This window comes from Mauremys mutica, chromosome 11 (genome assembly GCF_020497125.1).
Source record: "Mauremys mutica isolate MM-2020 ecotype Southern chromosome 11, ASM2049712v1, whole genome shotgun sequence".
Lineage (NCBI taxonomy): Eukaryota > Metazoa > Chordata > Testudines > Geoemydidae > Mauremys > Mauremys mutica.
The window spans coordinates 18,375,663-18,389,947 of NC_059082.1; the positions used below are offsets into that span (position 1 = coordinate 18,375,663).

At 46.2% G+C, this 14,285-nt stretch overlaps 1 protein-coding gene across 2 annotated transcripts in view; it reads right to left on the reverse strand.

Moving 5' to 3' along the window:
* Nucleotides 1-1,080: 1,080 nt before the first annotated feature.
* PDE8A (phosphodiesterase 8A) overlaps nt 1,081-14,285 on the reverse strand; it is a 206,053-nt gene continuing 192,848 nt past the window's right edge. For both annotated transcript variants that reach the window (XM_044980092.1, XM_044980093.1), the window contains exons 20-22: nt 4,438-4,605; nt 3,448-3,577; nt 1,081-2,661 (exon numbers count right to left, since the gene is read on the reverse strand). In XM_044980092.1, the coding sequence (XP_044836027.1) occupies nt 2,555-2,661; nt 3,448-3,577; nt 4,438-4,605 (405 nt within the window). In that variant the 3' untranslated portion in view covers nt 1,081-2,554. The remainder of the gene's footprint in view (nt 2,662-3,447; nt 3,578-4,437; nt 4,606-14,285) is intronic.

Below are 14,285 nucleotides of genomic sequence, written 5' to 3' on the forward strand. Positions count from 1 at the left end.
CTGGCAAAGGGCCTTAAAGGCAAAGACCAGGACCTTTGTGTTCGATGAGGGCGGGGGCACGGCAAGACACAAAGGGGTGTATGATGTGATTGGAACACTGAGCCAGATCCCCCTTTATACTTCTCTGCAGCTCAAAATATCCCACCTCAAAAGCATATGTGAGCAGGAGCCTTTCCCAACCTGTTCCAAAATAGAGCCCACCGGCAGGGTCAAATCTCACCCCCTCCCTGGGCAGTGACTGTAGTAACTAAAACACAAAGTCATCAGTAATGTAACGAAATTCAGCTCAAATCCCTCCCGCTCAGGGCTGGCTGCTCCCAGGATGCCACCCTCTGGACTGCTCAGCCCACGCTCTCCAGCACCACTCCTGCCTCCATTACCTCTGGCAGGGTAGGAGCTGGCTGAGTCATCAGAACCTGATCAACCCTTTCCTGCCAGATGAACACCTGCTAATGGAGTGTTTCAGGCCAATTCTACCCACCTGTTACCCTTCCTCACCTGAAATAGGCAACTACAGCATCTTAAACCAACCATCAACAGCAACAGCCATTCAGCAATATATCCTATATCCAGCATCAGGATCAAAAGGCACCCTGCCACCCTCCGCCGACTGAACACCGGTTTGGGCTACGTGCCCACTGCAGACTGTATTGATGTAAGTCACAGCCTCCGGTACCAAAGCTTGGCTGTCTGCCTGGGCATAAATTGCTGCAAGTCCTGCTGTCTCCTTGGCATATTCAACACCTCACCCTTGCTTTCACAGATAATAGCTACACTACAACACACCGATATCATACTAGCTCTATTGCTCATAGCATCTCAGCAGACAGCTCCACGTCACCTTCAGCCCTTCAAAACAAACCCTAGCAGAACTGAACCTGGGTCTTCGATTGCCCAAGTGAGCACCCAGAACAGGGGACGAGCCGTCCTCTATAGGGGCAGAGCAACTAATGTGCACAACATGTGTTCTCAGAAAGCTGTGACGGGCACAGCTCAGACTCTCAGTTCTCGATGGCAAGTTCTGACTCTAGCTGGCAAGCCAAAGACAAAACAAAGCACAAATAAAAACCCAGCAAGTGATACTTTTAAAAGAAATTGTTTAATTTCACATATCTATCTGATAGTGTGCAAATTAAAAAAAAAAGAAAAAAAAGAAAATGTTTCAAATAAAATTGCTAGAACTTTGACACTTCTTAAAATATACATTTTATTATTTTCTGGTGTTTGCTGTGAATGTTTCATTCAAATGGTGAAGGTATACAACCTTTACAAACTTCTGGAATTAAAGATTTTCTTTTTTTTTTTTTCCACTGAAGAGGAAAATACATTGGCTATAAAATGTTGAAATTCATTAAATATTTTGTTTTACACCCCCTAATCTATGCGGTGGAATGCTTTGTAGAAATACTGTATAAAATAAGGCAGACTTTTGATAGGGAATTTAATTAGAAAATTACAGGGAAGAAAAATAAAATGAACATCCCAACTTATTATTATTATTTTTTACCAAGAGTAGCAACCTTGGGAAGATCTTGTGGTCACCAGCAGGGAGTGAGAGAGAACTGCTGGAGTTCTGGTGCTTATACAGTATGCATTTCTTGTTTATTTTACTACTCTCCAGTGAGACCTTTTAATAAAACTTATTTTAATTAACATAAAATCAGACAATATTTAAACATACACATCTATCCTTACAGTGCAATAAAAATGTGTCATTGTATAGTATTTTGTATTTGCATTATGAAAATAAAAGGTCTGTACATCAATTAAATGTATATTGATGAGTATGAATCATGTAAATTTGTAATGCATCTAAAGTTGGCTTTGGCTTTTAAGTATTTATAAATTCATAGAAAATATTGAACATCTAACAAAATAAATAAAACATATTTTAATAATAGATGCTAACGATCAACTTCAAAAAATTCTTGTGTTATTTTTTACATTTGCTACTAAATTTCTTTAAGAGAACTCACTTTCAGTAGTGCTCAGAAGTGAATGATTGCACCTTCTGTGATGTGAAAAAATAGAGTACATCTATTTTTCATAGATCAAAAACTCCTTCATGAAGAGTTGCATTTTAAATGTCCGACTGGTATATGTAACTGTTCTTAAGTGCTTATAAAAAGCAAGGAGCTTTCTCATAAAAGCTGTGAGTCACTATTAACAGATACTTCTCCTTCACTTGCAGATTTGAGGACTAAGCAAAATCTTCTATAGGACACCCCTTTTCAGGAGGATATCTTCAAGCTTCACATACTGGTATGAAGATAATGCAAAATTATGTTCACTAATAGACCCTCTTCAGTACAGGTACTGCAGCAATCCAGTGTAATTCAGCTTGATAAGTTCACTTCATTTGAGTCCATACACGGCAGTTTGCAGGAGTCAGCTGCTGACCTCATGTTCTCTTGAATGTGAAAGGTCCACAAGCACATGGGTTAGCCTTACTGTAATACTGAAGGGATCAAAACTAATTTGAAATCACATGAACAAAAGTGAGCTTGAGTATAAATGCATCTGGACAGGTAAGTTACACGCTGTGGCCTAATTGCTATTCAGGTGGTGGTCGAAGGCTCCGTAGCTTCTTGTCATCTAGACCTTTCCAATATTTAAAGTTATTGTCCAGATGCTGCATCAAATTTGGTAGGTCTGCAAATGCTAGGAAAGAAAGGACACAACGTAGTTAGCCAGCAGAACCGAAATGGTTCCATGATTCTACTTGCTTAAATATAATTTGAAATACAGGAGGAACTGTATTAAGTGGGATGGTTTAAATCTGTTATACTGATACTTGAAATGGTTCTTGTCTTCTACATCTTCCCAGGAGAGTTACAAGAATACTATAAGTATATTTAGCAATTGTATTGCAATCAGGAAGGCACCAGTTTTCTATCAAGGACATAGATACTGTGACTGTAACTATTATGCTTGATAAAATTCCAGTTACGTGCACAGCTGATTTGCCATTTATGAGTGTGTCACAATTCTGCCTACTTGTAATCACTAATGACAGCAATGGAGAAGAAATGGTTGATATACTGTAAGCCGTTCTCAAAAGGAATTCAACCTGTTTTTTCTATAGCATTTTCAAGCATTAGAAAATTGTTAAAAAAAATTAAAAAAATATGTGGCCCAGGTGAATATGCATAGTATGGTAACAAAGTGAGCTCACTTAACATGCTTTGTTCCTATATGGAAAGCTAGCTAGTCATTTAATAACTAAGAAGAAACTAAATTTTGCCTGAAGTTCACCTATTAAATGAAGTCATAAGAATTATTCATAGGAATGTTAAAATACATGTTAGCATGAATTAAGCTATCGGGTTTACGTGAAATGTAGCAAATTTCCATTTTTTTCCCCATTTGGAGTCACAATGCAGCACTTTTATCTCATAGTACCCTCAAAGGCTTATGATACAAAATATATTATAGAAGCTTGCTTACCATCCCATGCATCAAACATATCCGTGATGAAGTAATCAATGAAGGATATTTGGGATTTGGGGATGCTACAAGTATTTCTGTCAAAAACAGGCATCACCACAGGTAAACTCTGTCTCTTTTCTTCATCAGTCTGCAAAGAAACGATTTTGTGATTATTTGGCTGACACATTATACCAGTGAACTCCCACTAGCAGCAGACTTTTGGCCACCAACTGGTGCATTCAGATGCTTAATAAAAGGAGTGACATAGTGTGAACAGACTTGAGCTAATCATGTATATGTTCAGGAGCATCAGAACACTGAACAATGCTCCCTATTGGCTCCCACAAAGTGACACATTTACCACCTTCCAGATCTACAAACAAAGTTAGTTTTGTGGCACTTTGAAACTTTTTTTTAAAGCTATGACTGTTTTGGAGCTAAAGATGCTCCATAATTGCCTGTCTCCACCAGAAATGAAGTTTCAAACTTACCAGAGGGCAGGAAAATATCTTACAAAACATTTCTTTTACTTCTGAGGAATACAGGCCTAAATTCAGAATTTGGCCATGATCTGTAATGGTAGAAGACCAAGCAATCCCCACCAAAACCTCAGCCCCCTAGGGGCTTGCTCCAACATGACTTTATTCCTTGCTGTCTCCTTATGTTCTCCCTCACTAACACTAGTACTCTATCATCATATCCATGCGAGAGAGCTATACATAAGGCCCTTTTCCTCCACAGGCCGTGAATGGAGTGCATTTTTAGGCAAAACAAATTGCAAATTGAACACTCTAGAAACTTAATTTTTTTCAGATTACACTGCAGTGCAGCCAGCTTCCATATGTTCACATGTATATTGATGATGAGCAACTAATATAAAATATAAACAAATTAATAGTGTAGCCTTAAGATCTTGGTTGGATATAAGCAGAGTCCGTTTGCTGATTCCTCCCATCCTATCAAAAGAAGTGCTCAGGTAGAATTTTTAGTCTTCTCCAGCTATCTTACCTGTGCAAAGTACTCCTCAGAGATGCGACCGGCCCATTCAATGCACTGCTCCAGGGGTCTGCATGGATTGGAAATGTCAGCGCACTTTATCAACATACGTTTGATAAGTATGCGATTTTCAGGAGACGTGAGAACGTTTTTGACTGAATCTCCATCACCATTATTACTCTGCAACATTTCAAAATTAAAAACAACAAATCAGCATTTTCTGTAAACAGACATTAAAACATTTTCTACTTCGGGAATGTTTCCAGTGTATCCCGCAGGGACCCAGTCCTGCATTCCTTGCATGCTTCACTGAAGACAATTCCAGGTGCTCAAATGCATCAAATCAAGAGGAAGGATGGTTGTGTGGTTAAGGCACTGGATTGGGACTCTGGAGCTCTAGATTCCATTCCTGGCGCTGTCACAGACCTAGTGTGAGCTTGGGTAAGTCACTGAGTCTCTCTGTGGCTCCATTCCCATCTCAGGAGTGCTGTGAGGATAAATTCATTAATGTGCAGATAGTACAAAGGCCATGTAACTACACAGATAGATGTATATAATTTTCCATTGCAGGATTAAGATGATAATTGAAAAAACCCCACAAAATATACTGAGTTACATGTTAGCAGTGGCGCAAACACTCCATTCCTGTTCAGGAAAAGGCTGGGACTCGATGCATGTCCGGTCAGTGCTAGCAGGTCTCATTATCATGAGTACAAACTACTGTGACAGCTGTACTGCTCCCAGGGCCAGCTCCCTCTTCCCATCCCATGCACCTGGTTTTCCATCCGCCCCCTCCCTACAGTGCCTGACTTGCTTGGCTTATAATGCAAATTAACTGTTTTTTTTATTTCATCACTATCAGATAAATTCATTAAAAACACCTGCGTTTGATGAGCTTTATCCTATGCAGTTACGGAGAGTGGCAAAGGGACACTTGTTTAGAATATATGGCTATATTTGGACCCCAGCCTGCACTATGTGGGACAGTTCACACAGTTGGGAGTGGCAAGACTGGGTTGGCCTTTTATGAGCTGGGGCCGAAGCTACCTTTACTATGGAGCTCTGATTAAAATTGTTTCTAGGGGTAGGGAATCAAGGCTGAGATGCCTAAAACTCCACCTAACAGAATGTTGCCTGATGGTATGAATACACTTCAAAAAAATACCCGCAGCAGTGAGTCTCAGAGCCCAGGTCAACTGACTTGGGCTGGCACTGCTGGGCTAAAAATAGCAGTGTAGACATTCAGGCTTTGTCTGGAGCCTGAATCTACACTGCTATTTTTAGCCCTGTAAAGCTAGTCCTTGTCAGTTAACTCAGGCTCTGAGACTCACTGCTGTGGGTCTTTTTTATTTTTTGCAGTGTAGATGTACCCTGGATTAGCTCTGGATAATGGATTAAAATGTGTGCCATCAATAATAATCATAATATTTAACATTTAGCTATCACTTCCCATGCATAAATCTCCAAGTGCTTCACAAAGGAAGGGAAGTCACAGTATTTCCCATTGATAGCTGGGGAAATTAAGGCTCGGAAAGGTGAAGTGACTTGCCCAAGGTGACACAGCAGGTCAGTAGCAGAACTGAGAATAGAACCCAGCTATCTTAGTTCCCAGGCCCGAGTCAGATTCACTTGTCCAACACGTCTCCCAGGAAACAAGCTTTTGTTCTGTTTCCCCAATTTTGTACCTTGCCCTCGTTTGATCTCCACTGGTCTTTAAACACAAAGTGTGGCTACTGAATATGGAGTAGTCACTTCAGCTGTTCCTTCACTGACCTATCTGTACTCTGAGCCCACTCCAACCCCTGCTGAAGTGAGTGGAAAAACTGCCATTGACCTCAGTTGGAGCTGCATGAGGCCCTTTGTGAGAAATGCAGATGTGAAGCACGGTAGCACATCTGCCTTCACATCCCTTCTTAATTTTCTCCTTTTCTCAGATGCCTACAAAAACTTGACAATGGTTAGGCTGCTAGTGTGCTAAGACCATAGCTTATCATGCTGACCAATATCGCTTCCTTGTACTTCCCTGTCTGTCTGCATCCATCTGCTATCTCTTACCTTGTATTTCGATTGTGAGCTCTCTGGAGCAGGGACCATCTTTTGTTCTATGTCTGCACAGTGCCTAGCACAATGGGGTTCTGGTGCACTCCTGGGCCTTCTAGCATTACGGTAATCGTGACAATTGCAACACTAATAATGCAGCCAGCTCCTACATCTATTTGTAGAAGAGGTACCAACAAGGCAGAATTCCACGCTCCACTGCACAAAAGTAAACACCGGATTGAGGTCAGCCAGGGTGGAATCTGAATTTCCCACTGTTCTGATCTTTTCCTAGTGCACATTGTTAATTACAGGGAATTCTTCCTGCAGGGCCACACTGATAAACCACAACAAAAGCAAATTAGACACTGGCGCTTTAAAAAAAATGTTTAACTGCTGAAAATGATTAGAGATCATTCCGTAAATGACAGCAGAGATCAATAACTACATCTCCAGGAGCTGAGAAAGGATTTCTGCTTCTATGAACTGGAACCTGTCCAAACCAAAGCTATGGTTCTACTCAGAGCTTAGTTCCAGCGTCCTGCTGAGAGCACAGGGGTGGTCTCTACTGGCCAGATCTAGGCTTCCTGTCACAAGCTTAGGCCTTGTCTACACTACAAGACTATTTCGAATCTACTTAAGTCGAATTTGTGGATTCGACCTTATGAAGTCGAATTTGTGTATCCACAGTAAATACACTAATTCGAATTTCTGAGTCCACAGTAACGGGGCTGGCGTCGACTTTGGAAGCGGTGCACTGTGGGAAGCTATCCCACAGTTCCCACAGTCCCCGCTGCCCATTGGAATGCTGGGTAGAGCCCCCAATGCCTGCTGGGGGGAAAAATGTGTCGAGGGTGGTTTTGGGTAACTGTCATCATTGAACCGTCAATCACGCCCTCCCTCCCTGAAAGCTCCGGCGGGAAATCTGTTCGCGCCCTTCTCTTGTCAGTTACAGCGCATACGCCACAGCACTGCGAGCATGGAGCCCGCTGCGATCATCGCTGCACTTATGGCCGTTGTCAACTCCTCGCACCTTATCGTCCACCTCTTCCACAGTCAGCTGCTGAGAAATTGGGCGAGGAGGCTCCGGCAGCGCGGTGAGGACAGGAATTCACAGAGTGGCACAGACCTGTCACAAAGCAGGGTACGCCGCGCCGTGGAGATCATGGTGGCAATGGGTCAAGTTCATGGTGTGGAACGGCGATTCTGGGCCCGGGAAACAAGCACGGACTGGTGGGACCGCATAGTGCTGCAGGTCTGGGATGAATCACAGTGGCTGCGAAACTTCAGGATGCGTAAGGGCACTTTCCTTGAACTGTGACTTGCTGTCCCCTGCCCTGAAGCGCCAGGACACCCGGATGCGAGCAGCCCTGAGTGTGCAGAAGCGAGTGGCCATAGCCCTCTGGAAACTTGCAACGCCAGACAGCTACCGGTCAGTAGCGAACCACTTTGGCGTGGGCAAACCTACCGTGGGGGTTGCTGTGATTGAAGTAGCCCACGCAATCGTTGAGCAACTTCTCTCAAAGGTAGTGACTCTCGGAAACGTCCAGGACATCATAGATGGCTTCGCCGCGATGGGATTCCCAAACTGCGGTGGGGCTATAGATGGGACTCACATCCCTATCCTGGCACCAGCCCACCAGGCCAGCGAGTACATTAACCGAAAGGGCTACTTTTCTATGGTGCTGCAAGCACTGGTAGACCATAGGGGACGTTTTACCAACATCTTCGTTGGGTGGGCGGGCAAGGTTCATGACGCGCGTGTGTTCAGGAACTCTGGTCTGTTTAGACGCCTCCAGGCAGGTACTTTCTTCCCGGACCACAAAGTAACGGTTGGGGATGTGCAGATGCCTACAGTGATCCTCGGGGACCCAGCCTACCCGCTAATGCCCTGGCTCATGAAGCCCTATACAGGCGCCTTGGACAGAGAGAAGGAACTCTTCAACTACCGGCTGAGCAAGTGCAGAATGGTGGTGGAGTGTGCTTTCGGACGTCTCAAGGGGAGATGGCGGAGCTTACTGACTCGCTCGGACATCAGCGAAAAGAATATCCCCGTAGTTATTGCTGCTTGCTGTGTGCTCCACAATCTCTGTGAGAGCAAGGGCGAGACCTTTTTGTCCGGATGGGAGGTTGAGGCAAATCGCCTGGCTGCAGTTTACGCTCAGCCAGACACCCGTGCCGAGAGAATATCCCAGCGGGAAGCGCTGTGTATCCGGGAGGCTTTGAAAGCTAGTTTCCTCGGAGAGCAGGGTAACCTATGACTCTCCACTTGCTTTCAAGAGAAACTGACCCTGGGCCTGTGTCTGTATGTGTCGATTTCGATCTGCGGTTACATACCCCGTTCTCCAAGTTTCCCCCACTTCCAAAGCACGTTTTAAATCAAATTAATTGTTACACTCATTATTAATAAATCTTTGTTTTACTTCGCATTTCTGTTCAGTTGCTGAAACATGGACGCATACTGTGCTGGGCACGGTGTGCACTGATGTACAGACCGCTTGTTCCATAGAGGAATGACATCCTCCTGCTCCTACATAGGTCTCTGGGGTGGGGGACGGTTGCAAGTGGTTGTGCATCAAGGGGAGGGATTGCAGGAAGGGGTGGGTTTGCAGGAAGGGGCGAGTGGTGCCTTCTTTGGATAGGGGTTTGGATGACGGCAGTGGGCTGCGGGTTTGGGCGTAGGAAGGGGTGAGGGGTGTGGGGGAAGGGTGAGTATCTGTCCGTGGATGAGGGCTCTTGCTGGGGCTCAGGGCAGCGGAGAGGCTCGTTGCTACGGTGGAAGTGCATGGTAAGGGCAGCGTGCCTTAACATTAAGGGGGTGGCAGGCGCTAGGACCCTGGACAAGCATACACATCACAGAATGACACGGGGCAGCATACACCACACAGAGTGACCCTGGTGCCTACTGACTGCAGTGTGTGTGTGCCCTGCAGTTGATCATGCCCCCAAGTCTGTACCCTGGTAATGTAGGCTATATCGTGCAATTATAAATCCCCTCCCACCCCCCATACAAAAAAAAATCCTCTGACACGAAAGACGTGACCGAAACAGTGAATAACAGCAAACAGCTTTTAATAATCTAATACACAGTGGGGGGATGAAACTTGGATTTGGGACTGGGTGAGCCTGTAAGGGAAGCACTTCTACAAATGTATAGCGTGAGAGGTGTGTGGTACATTAGCGCTATGCAGTGGTGCAGTGACAGTTCTCACGGCCCCTACCGCCCCTCCGTCTTGTACTTTTGGGTGAGGGGGGGCAGGACTTCTTGGCGGGGGAGGGCGGTTGCAGATACACTGCAGGGGGGCTCTGTCCTCCTGCCTGCGGTCCTGCAGAACATCAACAAGGCGCCGGAGCGTGTCCGTTTGCTCCCTCATTAGCCCAAGCAGCGTTTGAGTCGCCTGCTGGTCTTCCTGCCGCCACCTATCCTCCCGTTCGATGTGTGTGCGATGCTGTTGACATAGGGTCTCCCTCCACTGTGTCTGCTCTGCCGCCTCGGCTCTGGAGCAGGCCATCAGTTCCGCGAACATCTCGTCCCGAGTCTTTTTCTTTCGCCGCCTAATCTGCGCCAACCTCTGCGAGGGGGATGCCGGGGCAGTCCGGGAAAGAGCCGAAGCTGTGTGATGGGAAAAGTAAGTGATTTCCTTGAACAGATACATGTTTGCGAACAGTGAACACAGTCTAGTCAGTTTCTCTGAACAAGACCATACAGGGCAACAAGTCTCACGAGATCTCGGGCCAAGATCGAGATTTCGGAATACGCTCTCATTGGCTGCGGCATTGCACAGGAGAGCGGACAATGGGGAGAGACAGCTGAATCCGTCTAGCAGACAGTCCTGGTAAGCCTTACAGTACATTCTGCTTATCAGTTAATGGATAGCTGTGCCCTCCCGCTAAAGGCAATCTGGAAATCATATACTCTGACCCTTTTCCAGACACTCCCGCCAGTGCACGGGAAAGATCAATGTATGCTTTTCCTATGTGGCCTACAACACGTGGCTGTTAAGCGAGGGTCATTGTTATGCAAAGTAAAAGTCAACCATTCACAACTGTAACAATACACTAATTGCCCTAATTAGATGCAGCATTTCATGAACGAGATCACCATGATGCGGGTCCCTCGGAGTCACAAAGAGCGGATGCTAAGGGAAGCCCTGCAGAGACCAGGACCATATGCGGCCATGCTTGTGGAGGCGATGATTCCCATCTACATAAGGATGTCCTGGCACGGAAGAGTGTGCTTCCACGGAGCACCCAACAAGGCACCTCTCCCCAGGAACCTCCTGCGGAGGCTTTTCGAGGACCTAAATGAGACCTTTCTTGAATTGTCCCTGGAGGATTATTGTTCAATCCCTATATGTGTGGACCTATTTTTCATATAGTTTTTCATTGAAAATTTTATATATAGTATTTCTATTTTTTTATACCTGTTTTATACAAAATAAATGTTTACATGTTTCTAGCACTTACCGCCTGATCCTTCCCCTGATTCAGAGTCCGGGTTAACGGCCGGGGAGGGTTGGTAGGGGATCTCTGTGAGGGTGATGAAGAGATCCTGGCTGTCAGGGAAAGCGGTTTTGTGTTCGTTGTCGCCTGCGCCGTCCTCCACAGACCCTTCCTCATCTCCCCCATCGGCGAACATCGAGGAGGAACTGTCCAGGTTCACTATGCCATCCACTGAGTCCACGGTCACTGGTGGGGCAGTGGTGGCAGACCCACCTAGAATGGCATGCAGTGCCTCGTAGAAGCGGCATGTCTGGGGCTGGGCTCCGGAGCGTCCGTTTGCCGCTCTGACTTTTTGGTAGCCTTGTCTCAGGTCCTTGATTTTCACGCGGCACTGCATTGCATCCCGGCTGTATCCTTTCTCTATCATTGCTTTGGAGACCTTCTCGAAGGTCTTTGCATTCCGCTTGCTGGAGCGCAGCTCCGACAGCACAGACTCCTCGCCCCACACACCGATCAGATCCAGGACTTCCCGGTCTGTCCATGCTGGGGACTTTCTATTCTTGGATTGGCCGGACTCCTCTGCTGGAGAGCTCTGCATCGTTGCAGGTGCTGCGGAGCTCGCCCCGATGTCCAGCCAGGACGTCAGATTCAAAGTGCCCAGACAGGAAAATGAATTCAAATTTTCCCGGGTCATTTCCTGTGTGGCTGGTCAGAGAATCCAAGCTCGGACTGCTGTCCAGAGCGTCAACAGAGTGGTGCACTGTGGGATAGCTCCCGGAGCTACTAAGTTCGATTTGCATCCACACCTAGCCTAATTCGAGCTAGCCATGTCGAATTTAGCGTTACTCCACCTGTCGGGGTGGAGTACCAAATTCGAACTAAAGAGCCCTCTAGTTCGAATTAAATGGCTTCCTGGTGTGGACGGTTGAGCGGTTAGTTCGAATTAACGCTGCTAAATTCGAATTAAAGTCCTAGTGTAGACCAGGCCTTAGGTGACCTCATGAAGGGAAATAGGAGGATAAAGGATGCTGGAGCTGGGATGGATTTTGTCAGTTTATGACACAAAAGAAGACAAGGAGCAAACCTAACAACTTCCCATCATGGCCCATTGAACAAATACATACGGCAAGGACTAAACAGGGGGAACTGTCCCATATGGAACAAACAGATGGCAGCTTGCCAACAAACACTCCATCGACTCACAGCTGTGATCCAAAGCCAAGCTCAGAGAAGCACGCTGCCATTGCTACCAAATACAGGACCAAACTCGAGGGAAGATCTGCTGGAGTGGAGTGTCCTGCCAATAACAAGCCCTGCAAATGAGTGGTTTTACGCACTCAGACATCGCAAACATTTTTACAGGAGTCTGCAAGTTTGGAGAAATGCACAGCTCAAATGAGGGAAACACTTGGATTTGATTATTTAAGTCAAACAGCAAATTAAGCCCTATTTTTCTCCAGAAAATGTACATGCAGGTCACACTGCTAGGAATGAAACCAGACCCTTTGGCAGGGCCGGCTTTAAGCTGATTCACCCGATTTCCAGGAATCGGGCCCCTTGCCTAAGGGGGCCCCGCTCCGGGGGTCTTCAGCGGCATTTCGGTGGTGGGGGGGTCCAACTCCAGGGGTCTTCGGTGGCATTTCGGTGGCAGAGGGTTCATCGGTGCCACAGAAAACCCGGAGTGGACCCCCCGCCGCCGAAGTGCTGTCGAAGCCCCGGACCGCTGCCGAGTATTCCAATTGGGCCCCGTAGGTCATACAGCCGGCCCTGCCCTTTGGCACAGGTTTTGCCCCTGAAATCAATGGGGCTGTGCAGGATGTAAGCCAGGGCAGCATTTAGACTTGGTTTGAGTCCAGTCTAACCTGTACGTGTGTAGGGCTTGTCACTGCTGCCATTTGATCTCACAGATGAGTGTGATATTGTCAGCCCCTACCTCCAACCCAGAGAACTTTCTTCCCGGCTCAGACTGTGACTGTTGCTGCAGAAGCAGTGAGTGAAGCGGGGCTCTAGTTCTGCCCTCCCTGCTGCCGGGCGGGCGAGGCTCACAGGCAGGGGTGGCTCTAGGTATTTTGCCACCCCAAGCACGGCAGGCAGGCTGCCTTCGGCGGCTTGCCTGCGGGAGGTCCCCGGTCCCGGGGATTCGGCGGCATGCCTGCGGGAGGTCCGCCGAAGCCGCGGGACCAGCGGACCCTCCGCAGGCATGCTGCCGAAGGCAACCTGCTTGCCGCCCTTGCGGCAACCGGCAGAGCGCCCCCCGTGGCTTGCCGCCCCAGGCACGCGCTTGGCGTGCTGGTGCCTGGAGCCGCCCCTGCTCACAGGAAGGAGCAAGCTGTGAAGTACTTTACTCCTTCTCAGAGCAAAGGAGCAGCAGCCCAGGAGAAATTGTGACAGTTGAGTCCATTTGTACATTGGTCTGCTCCCGGGACCGTGCAGCTGTGCGCTACACTTCCCTTTCTCAGAGCAGCTTGAAAGCCTCAGACTAGCCCTTAACCTCATTACATTTCTGTTGCATTCATGGATGCTAAGCTAATTTAACACCTGGACGTTGTGTAGCCTAACAGCTAAAGGGCCTGGCTTATATTTCACAGGTGTTTATTTAACATCCACTTGGGGGTTGTGTTATTATTTTAAAAATTCTTTATCTTTTTATTTGTAGTGTCCAAAGGATCCCTATGTTCCAAGCACTTACTATAATTACCTTTATTATCCAAAAATACCCTGCAATTACCCAAAACATGTTAACAACCCCTTTTATTGGAGAAACAAAATAATATTCAGTATCAAGTCTGTGCTGTACAACAATTTGCAGAAGTGTGTTTTGCAGCTTGATGCTTCTTTTATCAAAGGTTTTGACTGTTTTGACTTCTATAACTCTGAGAGGTTCTGGGTCTATTACAGCAGTGAGTGGGCGAGTTTCTCTGGCCTGCAATGTGCAAGAACTCACACTATATGATCGCCATGGCCCCTTCTGGCCGTAAAGTCTATGGAAGTTATTTTTACACGTTCATTAAATTCCTGGAATTCAATAGACTGGTTTTTAGCCTAAAAATTCTCTATCGGTTTTACTGGCCATATATGTCCATTAAAATATCTATCAGCATTTTCCCAATAAAACAATTAAAGAGAGTTTGATTATTTCTTACTGTAGTTCTTAAGTAAAATATAATTTATCAAAAACAGTGTGCAAAACATAAATTACTAAAATTACAAAAACGGCAAAATGAAAGAGAGACCATTTGATAGTTTAAAAATATAATTTTAGCCTGGGCTGGTACTGCTGCCCATTATTAAGATTGCCTGACACTATCTATTGTAAGACCCTGTGTTTTCAGTTGCTTGTAACTTTGCCAAACTTTAATCGTTTGGTCTAAAATATTCCC